This window comes from Rhinolophus hipposideros (genome assembly GCF_964194185.1).
Source record: "Rhinolophus hipposideros genome assembly, chromosome: 22".
NCBI classification, from domain to species: Eukaryota; Metazoa; Chordata; class Mammalia; order Chiroptera; family Rhinolophidae; genus Rhinolophus; species Rhinolophus hipposideros.
In genome coordinates, this window is record NC_138068.1 from 19,678,865 (window position 1) to 19,699,229 (window position 20,365).

General features: G+C 35.1%; 1 protein-coding gene across 13 annotated transcripts in view; it reads left to right on the forward strand.

The window, feature by feature from the left end:
• Positions 1–252: 252 nt before the first annotated feature.
• Positions 253–20,365, forward strand: part of RBM39 (RNA binding motif protein 39) — a 28,080-nt gene continuing 7,967 nt past the window's right edge. For 2 of the 13 annotated variants that reach the window (XM_081033372.1, XM_081033374.1), the window contains exons 1-11: positions 1,639–1,711; positions 3,182–3,231; positions 7,780–7,974; positions 10,430–10,495; positions 10,592–10,645; positions 12,387–12,504; positions 13,315–13,467; positions 15,360–15,497; positions 16,808–16,873; positions 17,801–18,005; positions 18,404–18,481. In XM_081033372.1, coding sequence (XP_080889498.1) covers positions 12,442–12,504; positions 13,315–13,467; positions 15,360–15,497; positions 16,808–16,873; positions 17,801–18,005; positions 18,404–18,481 — 703 coding nt within the window. In that variant the 5' untranslated portion in view covers positions 1,639–1,711; positions 3,182–3,231; positions 7,780–7,974; ... (1 more) ...; positions 10,592–10,645; positions 12,387–12,441. Of the gene's footprint in view, positions 733–1,348; positions 1,413–1,638; positions 1,712–2,630; positions 2,812–3,058; positions 3,232–6,540; positions 6,617–7,779; positions 7,975–10,429; positions 10,496–10,591; positions 10,646–12,386; positions 12,505–13,314; positions 13,468–15,359; positions 15,498–16,807; positions 16,874–17,800; positions 18,006–18,403; positions 18,482–20,365 lie in introns of those variants that run through there. The other 11 variants (XM_081033375.1, XM_081033377.1, XM_081033370.1 and 8 more) reach the window with 11 other exon arrangements.

The following is a 20,365-nucleotide window of genomic DNA, read 5'->3' on the forward strand; positions in this document are numbered from 1 at the left end:
GTCTTATGACGACCTTGACAGACATCTGAGAGGGAGGCCCAGGGAAAGGTGGGGGCTGTCAGCTCTGAGGATAAAATCTTCAGATAGCTGTCAGGAGACGCCAGGAGGAGGTGGCGACGACCGACTTCCACTCAGCGTTGAGTTTTCCAGAAGATTGACAGGAAGTGTACCAACTGTCTTTGCCTTAGCAACATGCAAGGTCTCGCGAGATTTGGACGCCTATCTAGAGGGAGGAGTCAAAGGCGCCTCTCTAAATGGGGGATGGTAATATCTGTGGCGCAATCATTGCGCGAGATTGGGCCATGGTCGCTGGGGCCATACTGAGATCTCGCGATATTTCGGCGGCTCCAGTCTGGAACTAAGGGCAATTTCTCGCGAGAGCCCGTGCTGCGGGCTCTGTGAGGCCCCGTGTGTTTGTGTGTGTATATGTGTGTTAGTGAATGTGAGTACGGGGAAGCAGAGGCCGCCATTTCAGGGAGTCTGCGGACGTTGTCGCAGGGTTGGATCCTGAGCTGCCGAAGCCGCCGTCCTGCACTCCCGCGCGGGCCTCTCTAATTCCATTGTTTCTTTTAGATTCGCTCGGGCCTATCCGCCCTTGGAGCCCGAAATTGGGGCTGGGCGGTACCGCGGCCCGGGCCTAGCGGCTTAACAGTAGCAACAGCGGCAGCCGTAGCAGCAGCAGCCCTCCTCTTTCCGAATACGAGTATTGCAGGGGCCCGGAAGCCCTCACAGGTAAGGAAGCGTCGCGGACCGGTTTATTTTCGGAGCTTTTCAGCGGTTTGGTTCTTTTCTGGGTTGAGGGGCACTCCATAGGCGGTCTTTAGCGACGTGGGGGGGGAGCGGCGTTCTCGAGAAATAGGCTCCATTTTGGCGACCGCGCCCTTTTTCGGTCGTTTAGGTTTTAGATTCTTGGGTGGCAGGAACCCCGGAGAGGTCTCGGGCAGATGGCGACCGGTCCCTTCCAGGCCTGGGCGGCCGCGACCTCCCAACATGGCGCCAGCCGACCGCTGCCATGGCACACAACACCTCCCAACCGAGGGAGTTTCCCTTACCCCTAAAATGGCAGCGCGGGTTTTGCGCGCAAAAAGGCGCTCTAGCTTGAGGCTCCCAGCTTCGGTTTTTGCAGTTCGTTTCAGGCTTTTGAAAGTCGAACGTTTATTTTGGTGTTCTCGGTCTTAGAGACATTTCAGATTTAATTGCCAAACCTGGAAAAGTGCGTCCTGCCATTTTAGTCATTCTAGGGCTTTTGAAGGTTTTTCTGAAGTTTCGGGGTATTCGTCTAAGAACGAAATGGAGCAGAACCGAGAAGTATTTACTCATAGAATTACTTTTCTTATTATTTTCATAGGCGTTTAGAGAAAATGGCAGACGATATTGATATTGAAGCAATGCTTGAGGCTCCTTACAAGAAGGTGAGAAAAACATGTCGGTGAGGTTTATATATTTCTTAATTTAGCATTATTCACGAAACTACTGCTGAAATGTAAACTAACCTCCCCGGAGCCCTCTTGATTTATCTTATCAGAGATGCATTACGTATAACTTACAAAAAGTAAATATATGCTATTGATGTAATAATATTGTGCAGTAGTTTCACTTCAGCGTGATGAATAAATGCCCATCTATCTCTCTTTGTAGACTTGCCTAACGATATCTCACCTCTACTCCCATGAATTCACCTTTGATTCCAGTGTGAACTGTCAATCATAAGGTAGTAATTGAGTGACTTATCGCTGTACCGTGGTCCCCTAGGTAAAAATGACTCAACTAAGAATTACCAGCTCCAGTTTGGTATAGCAAAAAGGTGAATGTAGTGGTTTGGGAAAATAGCAGGGGTCCAAGAATAACAAAGCATAACCAGTCCGTGGCAAGCAAATCTTTAAATAAGTCTTACAAGAAGAAATGGGTGAGATTTAAAATTTTTTCTCTATGTATGTATATATATAAAAGACTGGTGATGGTACAATATTAAAACAGGCAGGTGATGATCTGCTGCTCAGTTAAAAATTAATAAAATTCTTGGATCCCTGAATAGAAAAAAATTTTAAACAAAAGAGGCAGTATCACAACTTAAAAGTCACTTGATGACTGTTTTACTGTTCTCCATATTGTTTTATTTTTAGTTAGTCCCTGGCATATTTCACACTTAAAAACTACAAAGGAATTATTTTGGCTAATACAGTCTGACCTATTTCAGTATCACAGTAAAAAGTAGTGTCTTTTCATTCTTTCACCAGTTGGTGGTGAAAATAGCAGTATGCATGCATTATCACTGGTGTCACAAACTGTAAGCTTTGTAAGTTAGCAGTTATGCTCCTATAACTGATGTGATCAAACTTTAAAATAAACATTGCGCTAAACCTTTTGAAAATAATACATTTGTTCTGGAGTGTATAGCACGACCGTGTGGTACCAATTTGGATGAATTCTTTATAGCTTTAAATAGTGTACGTAGTTTGTAATGCTTAGACTCTTGAAGACTTCTTTCTATTTTAATGTTATGATTCTTGTGTCTTAGTTTAACATGGATGTAATTCCATGTAAACAGGTATGGAAGTAGGAAATGTTTAGGTTGGACTGGTGGATTATTAATTGACTTTCTTGGGTTCTTGGGAGTCAACATTACTAAAGCAGTGTGAATCCCTGTTTGCTTCAGGGCGAGATGTGTGACAGAGGTGGCATCAAGCTCTTACAGTCCCAACCCTCCAACGGAAATGGGCGAAGATCTCAGGAATGGCATCGGTCACAGGAAATCGATAGTGGCTGGCTGCTAGCATGGCCACTTGGGGCTTAGGCAGAAATAGAGCCATGGTACTGACCAAAGGGACCATAGCACATGGACTAAAACTCAAAACAGGACTTCATTCATGTCTTAAAGAAATTCTATTTAACCACTTCAACACTGTAAATCTGGATAACTTAATATCTAACTATATAAGAAAATAAATTTAACATGTTAATATGCATTTTTATTTTTGTACTTTGATGACTTAATTGTAAGCAACAAAGTGGTTAAACACATACCCATCTAAATTTTTTTATAGCCTTCCATGTTAAACTATAAATAAGTAATTAGTTTTAAAATTGTTTTGTATTTTCTTATTCCTGTTCCCTTTACCCTTTGACAACTTGAAATGTTACCACTTCGTCCTCATGATGTTCTTCTATCAACCCTGCTTAGGATGAGAACAAGTTGAGCAGTGCTAATGGCCATGAAGAACGTAGCAAAAAGTAAGTTTTAAGAAGGGACCTGGGGTGGGGGAACTTTGTGATTGAGAGCTTATTAAAGTTGTGTTCCTGTGGCTAAAGCATCAAACTAAGGTTCTCTTCTGAAGCTTTCTTTGCCTCTTTTAGAAAAGTGGTTCTTTACCTTTTGGGACAAGACACCCTACTTGAGGATATAAAACTATGGACTCTTCCTAGATTTCAGCATATGGTTTCGGGGACCTTTTGGACACCTTCCCCTCTAAGTCCATCCGTAACAATCTGGATATGAGTTCCTGGGTTAGAGCTTGTCTTCTAAGTTTATTAACTTGGGCTTAATATTTAGTGATATTAGCATCACTATATCCACTAAACTATTATATCCACTAAAGATGGGTTAGGAAGAAGAAAAAGTAATAAATAACCAGGCCATGGAAAATGTTGTTTGTTCTAAGTCACCGAAGGACTCAGAGCTGTCAGTTAAAGCTCCTTGCTGCTTAAAGGCCTTCTTCTCATAATGCTGTGGCATATTTAAGTACTTCTGACGTTCCTCTAACATGACTTCTGTTGTCTTAAACTTTTAAACTCTTGATAGACTTAATAGTGAGAATGGAATATAAAAAAAATTAAGTATTGATGCAAGTTATTTGAGTTAAATGCGTAACCCATAATAGGAACTCAGTGCTACAGACTAGTACAGTATCCAGTATACAAAAATCTAAGTAACAGTATGAATCATATCTACTTTATAAGGTTGGATCCTATTAATTTTTGGAGTCTCCTTTCAGCTCTAAAATTTTTAATATCACGTGGTCATGTTATAAGCATTAAATTATATTAGCTTTGTGATTTCATTTTGTCATGTTTGTGTCCCCCATAATGTATAATGAAAAGTGATGATAAAACAGCTATTTACTTGGTTCTTTTGGCTCTTACTCCTAAGAGCTCAAAAGTGCTTCATAATACACTACCTCAACATCCTCACAACTTTGTTAGATAGGTAGATATAATATAAAAAGGTGAGAAAATTGTCAGATTGGATTATTCAGGCTTTGCTATGGCATCATTTTTTTATTGTAATTCCCTGAAAATGTAGTGATGGATTACAAATGATAGAATTTGTAGAAAATGTCCTATATTTCTGTTACAAGCTTGGGTGGGACTTTTATATTAGGTTGGTGCAAAAGTAATTGTGGTTTAAAAGGATAACAATTACCAAAACTGCAATTACTTTTGCACCAACCTAATAGTTCCTCACTAATGACAAGAGGTTATGGGTTTAGTCTTGAATTGTTAAGGTGTGAGGCAATCAACCAATCATTGCATGGTTTAGTGTCATCTGGTTTTAGACCTTTACCAAAGTAACTGCTTCCTAATTAATGGTTCTGATTTGCAATTCTGTAATCCAAAGAAAACCTAGGAAGGGGTATTTGTATAAAATGACTAAAATGATCCAATGTAGGTCTGAGGCCTAGTGGGTGAGTAAAGATCTCACTCTAAGTGCCAAAAGGATGAGGATACAGTTTTGGGCACAGACCTTTGTTGTACCATTCTCAGAAGTCACTTCTTGCTAACCCCAGTGTATACTTGTTTTCGTCCTGAATCTAAGCTAATTAAGGCTATCAAGCTTTTACAAGGAAATTTAGCATCAAGCTCTCAATGACTGGTGCTTAGTGGCCTTTATTTACCTAATACAGTCTCATGGGGTTAAGTAGAACAATCTACAACTTTCTTTGATGATTGATCCTAGGATTCTTTGTTTAAGGGAAGAACTTTTCAAAACACTTCCAACTACTATGTAGAATCTTCTAAAAGGTACAAATTATTTTTCTGTCAGACTTTCCACCCTCAATTAGAGCAGTTAAATAAATGGTTCCCTTGTTCACCCATTTTTCTGAAGGGAATTAATCTTTCAAATTAATTTCAAACTTACCTAGAACAAAATTGTGTTTAGGGATAGATACAATATAAAACAACTAAAATGTTTCGTGGTTTAATCTTTTGTATAAATTGTATAAAAGTGTCTTAATGGAAGGAAAGGTGCTGTGTTGCATTTTTTCATCTTAAAAGCCATTGAGTATTGGGATGCAGTTTTAGGGTCGAAAGAAAGTACATATTTTGAGAAATTGAGAGTGACTAGTAAATGTTTCCTTTTCAAAAATAGTAATTCTGATTCTCAGTACATACACTCAATTGTATTTGGTAGTAAAAGGAACTATAATGTAACACAAAGTTGTTATCAATTACAGCCTACTTTCAAAAGAGCTTTATACCCCTGAGTTTGGCAAGATATCAAAGTATGCCTTTTAGGTACCTGGGCTTGCCTTCATGGGAATGTTTGTTAGTGTAACCAGTTTTGCCAAGTCTAAACCATCCATTCAGTTAAGCTCTTCAGGAATTACTCAAAAAAGGATAACAAAATGACACAGTTGAAATATATTGGCTACTGTGGTTTGGATTATCTATAAATTTTGGAATAAATGACTTTTCTATTTTTTTTCTTATTTTCCAGAGTACTTTGCATTTAAAATTTAGATCTTCTTACATGGAAGAGGTCAAATCCAGTTATAGCAAAACACCTTTACAGCAGAGGCCATATAACCAAAAAGTCCAAAGGCCCAGCCCAGTGGACCATTTACTTCAATGATGTTCAGTACAAAATTCCACTGCCACTAAAGACTTTGGAAAGTCCCTTTTAAGTTGTAACAGGATTTGACTATTAGTATGGATTTTGATAACCCTTTAGTTAACTTCGTAAATGTTCTTTGAAGCTGCAGTTTGTTATAGAGAAATATACTGATTTCTTGCACCCTTAAATTTTTGTCTGGGCTGTTATGCAGAGGACTGTATATTCTGAATGCATTAGTATGTTGCTGTCTTTACCTGTCTGGGGTTGCCTTCAGATGTGGGTGGGGACTCATTTATAAAGTCCTAGGAAGACCTTAAGTTGAAATTAGCTTTCCAATTTTCGAGTCTTTTCCTTTGGCGAAATAAGTTTTGGGCCTTAAAAAGAGGTAAATAGGGAGGTTGGCTGCCTCTCTGCTGTGTACCATCTATGAGCAGAGCAAAACTTTGTCTTTTTTTGTAGGACATGGAGTTACTTTTTACTTTGTCCCCTAATTGATTATATTTAGAACTTCTGATTATAGCTACTGCACGGAATTCTTTAAGAGATAGGGTCAGGTTTTTCAGGCAACAAATTTGGAATGTTAATTTGTTGCCCTTCTGGGCATTGCTTTGATGACTTCTATATAAATGAGTGTAGCCTAATTTTCTGTCATGTGCTACCTAGCATATACATTTCTGACAGTCAGGTGGATTATCTTGAAATTTTAGACAAAGTTTCTGCCTCCTTGGAAAGCTCTACATCTCCTTGTGATTGGAGTGTGGGTTTCAAGATTCCAGAAGGTGGGTGTCTTCATTTTCTATTTTCAATGCACTCTAAGATGACCTGCTTACAGGTTCTTTGAGGCAGACTTCAGTTGCTCTTGTGCTAACTTTGCTTTGATAAGGACTAAACAGCTAATTAAGATTCCAAATGATGTAGAGTTGTCAAAATGTTTAATCTTTTAGCCATTACAAATTGACATTTTAGTGGAATAAGTTTATTTGAAATGTCTTTCAATTTATATTAAAAAATATCTGAAGGCACCTCTAAAATTTGGGTGATGATGTAGAGGTACAGACTAAGATTTAATTATGAAATGAGTGGGTAGTATATTGTGAAGAACATAGAAATTAACAAAGATGTGACTTTTTTTTTTTACCTTTCAGAGTTTGAGATTTTATAAAAATTATATAGATGTTGATTCTTGGTTTTGATTGCACCCCACAGGCTTGTATAAACTGGCATAAAAAATGGCATATTCCCATTTTCTGGTGTACTCATTATAACTTTAAATAAAAGGTAACAAGTGATCACAGTAAAATCTAGTAAGAGTGTCAGAATGCACTTTACTGCATTAGTTTTACTGTCCTTTGTCATTACTTGTAATTTTGTCCATGAAAACCAAAATACTGGTGTTTAAGGGCCATTTCTATGTAATGACCCTTTGAAAGTATAAAATATTTACATGTATAAATTGGGTTAAAATAGGCTTAAGAGAACTTAGTATATTTAATGAAAATATATGTGATCCAGCAGTAATACTTAAACGTTAACATATTCTATTATAACTTTGATTTTATTACTGCATCTTATGGATTACAGTAATACTTCTTGGCCAGTTATATGATGGCCAAACTTTATTTAAAAGTTCAAGTTTTGAACTATACTTACCCAAAAAGTCCTTTCCTTGTTAAAGCTGTAGCTGACTCTCAGGAGATCATTGAAGTCCCGCTTTCAAATGATTCTTTGTCAACAGACTGCTGAATTTCAATAGTACAAGGCAAAGGTTGGGTGGTGTTTTACTTTACCTAGGAATTATTTTTCCACAACTATGATTAAGTATCTTTGTATGGTAGTAAAACTAGCAAAATAAATTTACAAAAAGGTAAAATTTATGACCATAAAAGGAAGTGTATTTGGGCAGATTCTTAAACCAGAAAGGTAATGGTGATTTTTTTTTTTCTTAGGAGGAAAAAAAGCAAGAGCAGAAGTCGTAGTCATGAACGAAAAAGAAGTAAAAGTAAGGAACGGAAGCGAAGCAGAGATAGAGAAAGGAAAAAGAGCAAAAGTCGTGAAAGGAAGCGAAGTAGAAGCAAAGAAAGGAGACGGAGTCGCTCAAGAAGTCGAGATCGCAGATTCAGAGGCCGCTACAGAAGTCCTTAGTATGTAACTATAATTATGATGATTTTGTTGAGAGTCATTCTCTGGGTATCCAGATAGCAATTTACGTGATTTGAACTGTGAAATTTTATTTTTCAATGTAATTAGTTAAAAAGTATTGAGAATACTGACATTAAAAAGACTAGTAAAGTAGAAAATAGTGTGGACAAATAGATAACTTTGGTTTTACTAGGCATACAGATTTTCTAATGTTCCATCTAAAAATATTCTATGTAAAAAGAATAGTATGCCAGTCCAAATTAGACTAAAGCAATAGAGTGCTTTAAAAAAAAAAGACGATGTAGTACGAAATACTTGAAAGCTTAATTAAAGGTGTGTGAACTAATATTTACTGAACATATATTTATTTAAAATTTTACAGCTCAGATGAATACAAGTTACAAATATGTACGTTTTATTTAAATGCGTAATTAGCTAATCTTGTCTGCGTGGCTGTTTTCAGCTGAAATGACAGACCCTTTGTGAATTTGGTGTATGCTCCTGGATAATGATTATTTCTGAGGTTCATCACACACCACACACGTCGCTTGTATTTAAGGTTTTTTAAATAAAGCACCAACCATGCTTTGAAGGTTAAATCATAATGGAAACTTGTATGTGGTTGTTTAAGATGAAAACAAGTTTCATTGTAGTAATTGAAAACTCAGCTATATTAATAATTGGTAAGATTCTTTTTGCAACTCTTAAGCAAGGATTGAATCTAGCAATCCTTAGTATTTTATCATGTTCTTTCCTAACATAACTATTATAAACTATGGGATATATTAAAATTAACACTTCTAACTTTAAAACTTGAATGGTTGAAGGTAGAATTCAAAGACAAACAGCTAAATCGGAAACTTGACTCTCACGTGGGCAAGTTAACCCTTTAAGCTTTTTTTCTCAAGTTTTAAGGAAGTAACAATTGACATATAAACTGTAATGAGCATTTAATGAGAAGAGAATGTAAATAAAACACCCACCATAATTGCTGTTCATGAAATGTTTTGGTATTTGAAGCCCCTAAAGTTAGTATCACTTTAAATTGATTCTGGCTCTTAAATCTTTAAAATGAAAGGAATTGAACTTGTTTTCTAAGTTCCTCCTAGCTGTTATTTCACACTTTTTAAGAGCTTAAAGGGACAACCATGTTCTCTTAATTCTGAATGCTCTGTTAGAAAATAGTTTGCTTTTTGTCCAATTTATCAAAATTTACTGCATTCTTTTTTACCAGAATGAACTAAATCAGAGGAAAAGGAATTACCTTAATAAATTCTGAATACAGTTTCCTCGTGAGTGACAAGTACTTGAAGTCAGCCTATGATCCCGGGTCTGACTGAAAAATGATTTAGTTCTCACATTTGGTTTTAGGTTAGTTTTAAACTATGGAAACAAAAACAGCCTGTAAGAAGGGGAAAAAAACTATTTGTACATTCTTATTTGAACTTAATCTGGTAAATGTACATTCTGATATCACTATTAGTTTGAATTGCAAAGGACCCATTTAATACAAAATAATTTATTTGGAACTGCTTTGAGGTTGTAGGTACATGGAGAGTTCCTGAAAATGAATCCAAATGTGGGTTGCAGACCATATTTGGATAGACACTTATTTCATTTTGCTGCCCTTCTGGAAAAGAAGAACAGGATGAGCACTAAGGGACATCTGATGGTCCCTTTAAGTTAGTTTGGTCTTTCAAAATAAAAGGCCCAGTAGTTTGGGGAATTTCTTTTAGAATACAGAGTAAAACTATTTTTAAATAGTTGCCTTTTTGATCTTTTAAAAAAATGCTCCTTTAATATGATAAGTCCTCAAAAGAGAATTTTCTGAAGAATTGACGAACTTCCTTTACATCTTTTCTATGTAATATTTTGCCACAAGGGGATGAAGTATGATATGCTGAATGTGCTTTTTATATAGTCCCTGAGACTTGCTGTTAAATGGAAAAATTGGAGTTTCATGGTTATATAAAGACTTAGTCCCTTATTTAAAGGAAGTCCCTTAAACAAGAAAACATAAATATTGTGTACGTACGTATGTGTAAACACATGTATGTCCCTGAGAAAGGATGTGTGAAGATGCACACCATAGTTATTCCTGGTGTGAGAGAAGTTCAGAAGGATTTATTTTCACTTTTAGGTGTTTTTTAAACCTCAGGAATGTATTCATAAATGTATAATTTTTCAAAACCATAGACTAAAAATAAGAGCATTTTCCGAATTTAAAACATTTTGAGGCTGTAACCTTTGGTTTTGGCACCTCTCAGTAATCCAGGATGGATAACTGTAAGAGCAGTTTGCCTGGGAAAGAGTTAAGAGAAAAAGCCTATTTCCTCTTCATAATTGAGGTGGGAAAGAAACGGCTTAAACAATGTTCAGCTTGCTGGAGAACACATGAATGTGATCTTAGCAAGACCCTAAACCTGTAACTAGTGTAATTTTGTGTTTCCTTTTTAGCTCCGGACCAAAATTTAACAGTGCCATCCGAGGAAAGATTGGGTTGCCTCATAGCATCAAATTAAGGTTTTTAAACATACTTCTGAATTGTTTAAATTGTTTTTCAAGGAACTAATGTGTTGTACTTGTTTGGGTAACTTCTGAAACTTTTTAACTTTGCAGCAGACGACGCTCCCGAAGCAAAAGTCCATTCAGAAAAGACAAGAGCCCTGTGAGGTAGCTGTTGTCCCTATTTCTTTCTTTAGAGCTTTTAGCTTTTATACTACAACTAAATTTAATGATACTGTGCAATTTGGACCCCATTAAGTCTTGGTTCCTTTTGTAGTACTAGTACGGTTAAATCAAAGTGTAATTGTAAATTTTCAATAACTTTCATTTTAATTTCATAATAATGAAGAGTGGAGCACTAATTAATCATTTAATGTGCAGATACTACATGTAATCTTATTTCCCTTTTATAATTAAAAAATTTTAATAGTAACAGATACATTTATTTATACATAAGTGTATAAATACATTTCAATAAATTGACCTTTGGAATTAGTAAATTTGAGTTATTGAAATGGCCTCAGGTGGGAAAGTAGTTATAACAATTATGAGTTTTATCATTTTGCCAATCTCTTCCCTGAAGCAAAGTATTTAATTTCCAGAGTCTTAACCAAATTGACTGGTTTTTGATATTTGATCCAAATACATTCTTAAATGTTTATTTTCCTTTTAAATAAACATAAGGCTTAATCTGTCTAATCTACCATTTTGGTTCAAGCAACATTTTGTCATATGGTAGCGTTGTTTACTGGTGTTCTTTCTGGCTTGCTTAAAGGGCACTTTTAGCTTTGACACTATCCTGTTATTTAGTATATTCTGATTCTAGGAATTGGTAAAAACCTTAATGGTTTTAAAAGCTCTCTTTGTAACACATATTGATGTTTTTACTCTTTAATATTTAGTTTTATAAAAACTCCTTTTAATTCTCGTCTGGATCTAGGTCAGCCTTGTGCCTGTTTTACAGTAATACGTTTAAAATCACTTGTAGATTTCTCAAGGGGATATAGATGGAGTATTTCAAAAGTACTTCCTGAGAATGTCCAGAATGTGGATAAGAGCATGTTTATGCTTATTTCTTTAAGGATTCACTTAGAACCCTAACCTTAATGATATTTTGTATTAGAGACTGTTAACATGCACTTCTGTTTTCCTTGAAATTTATGCAGTTAAATTTCATCTATTGTGCTCTTTTGTACTTTTCTCCCTTATTTGGGCACTTGAAAGGCTATTTGTAGTAATGAATAAATTGAATCCCACTATTTAATTTTCTGCTTTTTATTTTTGATTTGCTTATGGTTACTGTCTCTGTATTCTGTATCCATCAAAAAACATTTCTTTGGATACTAATTTGCAGTCTTAGTAAAAATCTGTTCTAACAAACAACCAGCTTACTGGTTGTTTATATATCTAAATTTGTTAAATAAATGAATAAATTTGCTGAATAAAACAATTCTTAGAATAAAATAGTTTTTGTCATTTGGTGTTTTACTCTCAAGTTTATCATTTGTGATTATCAAACTTAATTTCACTTTATGGTTTTGTTGTGGGAAATCATTTCTACTAACTTTGGACTAGTTTAATTTGTGACTTGTCAGGTGTTATTTCTTGTTACTATTTCTAAATGCTCAGGCTTCTGATTGGCCTTTTATTATCCTGGAGAAATTAGCATTTGTACGATTGAGAGGCCAGTGGACTTTTGTCCTGATACCTTGTGAAATATTAGAAGAAACATTTAGTATACTATTATTCTGTTCAAGGAATTGAGTCACGTTGAATTACTTTGTGGATGTTTTGTATAAATCTGGCTTGGGGATACTAACAAACTAGTTTTGATTAAGTTTATTTTGTTTACTAAAAATGTACTTTAAAAAGAGTAAGTTACAAATTTTACCTTTTTTACTCCTGGTAGGGAACCTATTGATAATCTAACTCCTGAGGAAAGAGATGCTAGGACAGTTTTCTGCATGCAGCTGGCAGCAAGAATTCGGCCAAGGGATCTGGAAGAGTTTTTCTCTACAGTAGGAAAGGTAATCTTAGCCTATTTAGGGCAATCAAATAAATGGAAATTGCAAACATTTTAATAATTGTTAGCATAGCAGATAGAGTGAGAAGACACCTGACCACCAAATCTTGTAGAACTTAGTTAGGGACTTTATTTTTGGTAACATTTGTTTTGCCTCAAAGTTTAGTAGTATTGGAGTTGATAAATGTTACCATGTATTCACCAAGATAGAAGGTAGGTGCTCGCTTAGGCAGCACATATACTAAAATTGGAACAGTACGGAGAAGAGGAGCATGGCCCCTGCGCAAGGATGACACGCTTAGAAAGCACAAATTAATAACCACAATATTGCCATGGGGATATGAAAGAAAATTTGGGGAATATAATCAGTAACAAAGATTTTGTAGGATGTTAGATGGGCATTTGTCTTAATAGGGAGACCACTTTATGGACAGTGTACATGCCACTGCAGTGCACACCTGAGGCTGAAGCTGAATACTGAATGTCAACTATAATACATAGTCATAGAGTGTGAAGTACAGCATAGGGAATAGTCAATTGAATTGTAACAGCTATATATGTCAGGGGTAGTAGATTGGGGGGTGGTTATCACTTTGTGGGGTGTAAATGTCTATTACATTGTTTTGTACACTTGAAACTTAATTTTTAAAAAAATCATAGAATTCAGCCTACAAATTTACTTGTTAAAAAAAAATTTAATGGCTTCTGTGCTGCATCAGTAATGTGTCTCTTGTCCCTTTTTGAAATTATTACCTATAATGGCTTATGCTGGATGATTGCACAAACAACCTTGTGATGAGTGTTTTCTTTTTAGGTTCGAGATGTGAGAATGATATCTGATAGAAATTCAAGACGTTCCAAGGGAATTGCTTACGTGGAGTTTGTTGATGTAAGCTCAGTGCCTCTAGCAATAGGATTAACTGGCCAACGTGTTTTAGGAGTGCCAATCATAGTACAGGCATCACAGGTAAATTTTTTTCCTTAAGAATTTGATGATCCATAGCACTGGAAACCTGTTGCTTAGTGTTGTGCAATGTACTTTGCATAATCACCACTGACTACCTTAAGTCAGATGTTCTCAAGATCACTTTGCTTTGATTACTTTGATGATAATGTATGCTCAGACCCATCCTGTTCCATTTTAATAGAAGTTGTAAATACTATTTCATAGAAAGACTTGAGAACTTGGTCTAGAATTTTATTGATTTTGATGATTTCTTAGTTGGAGATAGAAGCATCTAAGTACGTTTTCCCTTTCCAGTCTTTCAAATGGAATGATTTTCTCATTTTTAATAAATTGAATATGTTTGCAAGATATATAATGTTAAGAGTAGTTTTAGCATTTTTTTTTTAATTGGGGAACTGTGCATTTTTGGACCCATCAGCTCCAAGTCTAAGTCGTTGTCCTTCAGTCTAGTTGTGGAGGGCGCATCTCAGCTCCTCGTCCAGTCAACATTTTCAGTCTAGTTGCGAGAGGCACAGCCCATCATCCTATGCAGGAGTTGAACTGGTAACCTTGTTAAGAGCTTGCACTCTAAGCAACTGAGCCATCTGGCTGCTCCAGTTCTAGTATTTCTTGAAATGAAGATATTTCAAACTAATTTTGAGAATATCTTCTATTTAAGATAACTGTAATTGTGTTTTAATTCCTCTTTGCTGATACTCTACAGACTTGGCGTTAATATTTTAGTTCACTTAGATGTGGATAGTTGGGATGTATCAATCTATTAAATATATAATACGAAAGTACCTGTTCGTGCTTTCATACTATTCACTGACTGAATAGTCATGTTGGTTGCTTTTCAAACCCTTGAAATAAACACTCCATAACTCCTAAGTAATCTGGCTACTTCATCAAACGTGAACATAATATAAATTTATGCATAAGCTTTGTAACAGATCCGACTTGAAGTTGCAGCTTCACTGCTAACAAGCTTATGTAATGATCAAATTACTCACTAGCTCTGTCACCTCTAAAAGTTGGTAACAGGTCCTATTTTAGGAATAGTTAACATTGGGTATTTATCACTTGATTGTATGTAAACAATAGGAAAGTAATTGTTAGGAAATGGGGAAAAATCATTGCTCAGTTCATTTCCTATAATAGATGAGGACAAACCTAATATTGTGTAGACTGACTTGACAGAGGGCTGAGAAGCATCAAATTACATGTTGATTTCATTTAATCTGTTGAGATATACTATTTAAGGTAGCCAGTCTGTTGTATGAAGGAGCTTGTTTTAGAATATAAACTAAGAACTATTGATTTTGATAAGTACTTGCTTTGGAATAAATGACAGCTGAACTGAAAGGTTTAATTTGGTTTATATTGACAGGAGCCCCTTTATGACAGTTGTGTACTGTACTTCGAGTAACTGATCTGAGAGTACATTAATGAATAATGAATGGATTTAATGATTCCAAGAAATAATCTTGTTTTCTACGTTAGCATGTCTGATACCAGGATGCATCAGATGGCATAATGTAGTTTTATGATTGATTTCATTTTATGTATGAAATGCATTGTATGATTGCTCTATATATGACTTTTGCATATGTCTAAAACTTTAAAAATCTTTTTATTGTGGTAAAAAAGTCACATTAAGTAAAACAATTTTTGTTTAAACATTTTGTATTTTAATCACATGTGTATAGTTCAATGCCATTAATAACAGTAGCAGTAAGTGGAATTACACGATGTTTGTCCTTTTGTGTGTGACTGTTACACTTAGCATAATTTCATCTCTAACCTTTGACTTCATCATTAAGCAAACCTAAGGTAAAAGTGGGATTTATGACTGTTTAAAATGATTTGTTTTAGTGCTGCATGATGTGCATTTTGTCTTACCTAATTTGTAGGCAGAAAAAAACAGAGCTGCAGCAATGGCAAACAATCTGCAAAAGGGAAGTGCTGGACCTATGAGGCTTTATGTGGGCTCATTACACTTTAACATAACTGAAGATATGCTTCGGGGAATCTTTGAGCCATTTGGAAGGGTAAGTCACAATTTCTTCAATGGATCCTTGATAGGTTTTGGTCCAAATATAACTGCATAATAATTTTTGTATATCCCCTTTGTCATGTTTCTAAGATTAACATTAAGATGGGGGAGAGTCTTTCTGTAAGGTTTTTGTGATGACTTAGATTAAGATAGTTTCCCTGAAAGAAGATATTATTTGAATATACAATGCTACAGTGAAATGCATGAGTATTAGAATCAATTGTTTTTTAAAAATCAACATGATAAATGTACTGTGTGCATTTGGAGCAAGAGATATTTTTCCCTTGGTGTTTTTTTTTGGGGGGGGTGCTCTTACTGAAAATTTTAGTGGTATGTAGAGAGGTTTCTCTACTAAATTCAAGAATAATTAGACTGTTTTGTTTCTGTCCAGTTAGTCTTCATTTTAGAATAGACGTTTTGTTTTAGAATAAGAGTTAATAATAGGCTGTGCTCTGGTTTAAAAGATTCATGATGTGGTCATGAATAAAAATCTGGGTTCTTGCTGTACCTTCACTGATGTTCATTGCCCTTGGATATTCTTTTTATTGCTTTCTTTCACTACCCTACCCCACTGAGCCCCTTTGTTAAACTGTTTTAAGTGTCAATGATGGTAAATTTAGGGTGTTGAGATTGTGGGTGTTTTATTTATTACACACATACACACATACACTGGTACATAAATCATAATTGCTTGGACTGGTCAGTCAATACAAAATGGATAGATACATTTCTGAAACCACCAGAACATGAAGAAATATGATATATGGGTGCTGTGTTTTAATTTTTCATGCTTTCTATGTATGGATAGCTTTATTGGGATAGTATGATGTAATTCATAAACCATATAGTTCACCAATTTAAAGTGAACAATTAACTGCTTTTTATTCAGAGTTGTGCATTCATTAGCCACATCCAATGTTTGAATATTCAACATTTGGCACAATTTATTGTGTCTGGTATTGAGAATTAATTTTCAGTTGTTAGCATAATGGAAAGGAAACAACGACGTTGATTTTGTTTCTAACTCCTAATTATATTTTACAAAGGACTTTAGGTTTTTGTGATGTGTTTTTGAGCCAAAAGAGCCAAAAGACTTAAGTGTTGAGATTTCTTCCAGGTCGCCAGTGCGTGACTTCTTGTTTAGGAAGTTTCTAGGCCCTTTAGAAGATTTTGGGGGACTTTAGGGGATATGGTATGTTTTCAAGTATTTTTTAGGGGGAGAGGAGATTTTTTAAACATGTTTTGAGGAATATTTGTCCCATCCTTTTCACATATTTATAATATATATATATATATTTTTTTTAGATTGAAAGTATACAGCTCATGATGGATAGTGAAACAGGTCGATCCAAGGGATACGGATTTATTACGGTAAAGAAATACTATGATAAACATGACTTAAACGCAGCATAGTAAAGCTTCATTAATTATTGGAAACGAGGAAGGAAGAATGATTAATATTTAAATTAATCTTGCTGTTAATAGCCATTTCCTAGTAGCAACAAGTGTCCCCTAAATGTGAAAGTTTGTTTAACCAGTTTTACTGTTATCCTGTATGTCGTCAATTTGTTTAGCCAACTCTATATAATTGAAGTCGGACTTGATATGATGTCTTCAGTTTCTGACTCTTAATGACAGAATCTCGTTAGTTGAATGAAGAAGGTTTCTTGTAATTCCATTTTACCTAAAATTCTTTTTATATGAACACAACTTACCACAGTGACCAGGGATGCCTTATTTAAAGTGCTTCTGATTAGGGTATGAGGTGGCAGCTGGAATGATTGTGAATAGAGGTGCCTGCCCTTTTAACAGTAAACTCTTTGTCTATTACTTCATGGTACAATCCGATAACGTAATAGCAATTTTTCAAATGTACGGTCTTATAACATTGTAAGATCCTGGGAACATTTTTATTTTAAGATACAGATAGGTCCCAGTTTTAATCAAGAATTTAGAACTGTCTTAATATCCAAAGTTCCATAAAATTTAAACCTGTTCTGTAGTGGTATAGAATCTATTATTGGTCGCAGGGATTTTATCTTCCTAATATGTGCTGGTGAAAGGAGAAAACTTACTTATAAAACTGTTTACTCACTAACATTTTGTTTCTAAGACCTAGCCAATCAGCTCTCATGCGTCTTTTGGAGCAAAAATTAATATAAGACCGGGGCTTACTTTAATGTAAGACCGGGGCTTATTATATTATTACTAGACTTAACAAGTACATGTTTCCTTACCTTGGTTACATACGTAAACTAATACACTGGACTTTTTTTAATCCCTCTTTCAATTATACAGTTTTCTGATTCAGAATGTGCCAAGAAGGCTTTGGAACAACTTAATGGATTTGAGCTAGCAGGAAGGCCAATGAAAGTTGGCCATGTTACTGAACGTACTGATGCTTCCAGTGCTAGCTCATTTTTGGACAGTGATGAACTGGAAAGGACTGGAATTGATTTGGGAACAACTGGTCGTCTCCAATTAATGGCAAGACTTGCAGAGGGTAAGTTTTTCTCAGTGTTGTGAATGATTTATTATGTGTTACGGTAATGAGAAAGGGAACCATGTAGACTAATAAATGGAAAATGGTTTCTTATTTTGGAGTTGACATCCTTGGGTAGCACATGTGTATAGTTTCATAGATGGAAGGAAATTCCTTGCTTTCAAGTTCTAAAGGAATCTATTTGATAGTGGTGCATTTTGAGTACTATAGCATATGTTACAGGATTCCTTTTGCTTTCTGTAAAAATTGTATCTTCACACACGATAAATTTAGTTACAGTTCTTAACACTATATGCTACTTGAAATTTCTTTTAGTGAAGTGACTGGTAGTAAACACTCAGAAAACTAGGTTTTCTCCTTTTAACATAGTAAGGACTTTAAGACCTATTCTTTTACAGGTACGGGTTTGCAGATCCCACCAGCAGCACAGCAAGCTCTACAAATGAGTGGCTCTTTGGCATTTGGTGCTGTGGCAGGTAGGAATTGAATCTTTTCTAATTTGAAGTCATTGTTTTTTCACCTAATTCGAAAATTTGCCAAATTTTTGCATTTAAAAGGACTTACAGAGAATTCAATTCATCAAGTACTTCTGGCCTATAAATTTCAAGAGTTTGTGTAAGGAAGTGGAGATATAGAACAGAATTTTCCAGTAACTAATAAGTTGTCAGGGTATTAATATTGAACCCTGCACACTAATTTTTAGTTGAAATTGCTGTAAGTTAAGACCTTTTTAAAATACATCACTTTTAATTAAAGACCAAAAGTTGATAATTGATTTAAAGAAGTTTCTTTGTAATGTTTAAGTTCAAGAAACCACAAGAGGCCTTTAAATCGAGCTCTCCTAAACTGCTCTTCTAAATAGTACATACTGTTTTGAGATGGTGATAGGTAACGAAGTTCCTGGAGAGGGCATGAAGGGTGGAGAGAATTGATAGTTTGTGACAATTATGCAGCAAGGGGTTCACTTTGTGAAACACTGTTTTCCTCTTTTACAACTTACTTTAATTACATGGATTTTCTTTTCTAAACCTTGATTTTATCCAATAACTAGAAGCTAGGATAACATTTAATTTTGAAATGTCGAATACTTGCTTTTAGAACATCTAAGAACCATTTGTATTGTGGATGTATGACAGGAAATACTTATCCCAAGAAAGTATGGCAATTTCTATTATGAATCGGTCCTTTGATCTTATTTATAAAATGAAACTGACAATATGTAAAAAATATGAGCTATGATGGTACTGCATCTGAATATATAAAAAGGCCCATGTGGTTGCTTGATTTCCTTTTAAATTGAAAGTTTATTATATCTAATTAGTGGAGAGGATCATTTCTGCTTTTACATTATTCTTTATTATTTATAGATGGGGGCTTCACCGTAGTGGATATCCATACATTTCTGAATACCTTTAGGAAATCTGCCTTTAGTTTCCTGTGCTTCTGTCAAATTGAATGATTTATTTTGCAATCTGACAGATACAATCTCTAAAATTTCTGATAAAACCATGCCAAGTGAATCCTTTTGAGAAGAAAAATCATGACCATTGTTACCTTTAATTTTCACTTTTTCAACAACTATTAGACAATTTCTTTATAGTGATGTAGTCATAGATACCACTTGCTATAATTGAAGATATTAGAAGAAACCCGTCACTTCCACAAATAAATCCATCTGTGGTTTAAAAATTATTTAATCCGAAAGCTGTCCTTGTATTACTTCCCATTGTTCAGGTTATTCTTTCAATAATTTAGAAAATGTTTGATTGTTTACCATGTTTCTAGGTAATTCACTAAAGGCTAGTGAACAAGGTTTGTTCCTTGCCTTCAGAGATTTGATGCCATGACATATGATTGATTTCTAAACAATCTTATGTTATATTCTGGATGCTGTATCAAATACGTTGATTTGATCTTCATAAACAGTATCTTGATCTAATTGAAGAAGGTGAAGATTTTTCAGTGTTAGTGTTACTACTCTTAGCCATTATTTCTCCTATGACCACACCTCCCTGGGCGCATTCACTGTGTAGCTTATGTTACTGTGATCTAACTAAAATTCTAAATGTCCACAAGGGTTGCTGAAAATAGCCATTTAATTATCTGTGTATTTGTTATGTTCCCCCTTGTCAGTGTTTATTGACATTATTTAAAAGTTTGTTTTCTTACACTTCGCATAAATTGTATTGCTGAGTTAACAATCCACTCAGTTTTTAGGTAAATATTTATGTAACTGGGTATTTTTCTCCAGATATTATTAAAAGCTCATACATTCCTTGTTGAAATTAATAGTGTTCATGTGATTGAGGCCCTTGTCCCCTGAGTCCTTTAAAGCTGTTTTTAAAACCAAGGGTGGGTCA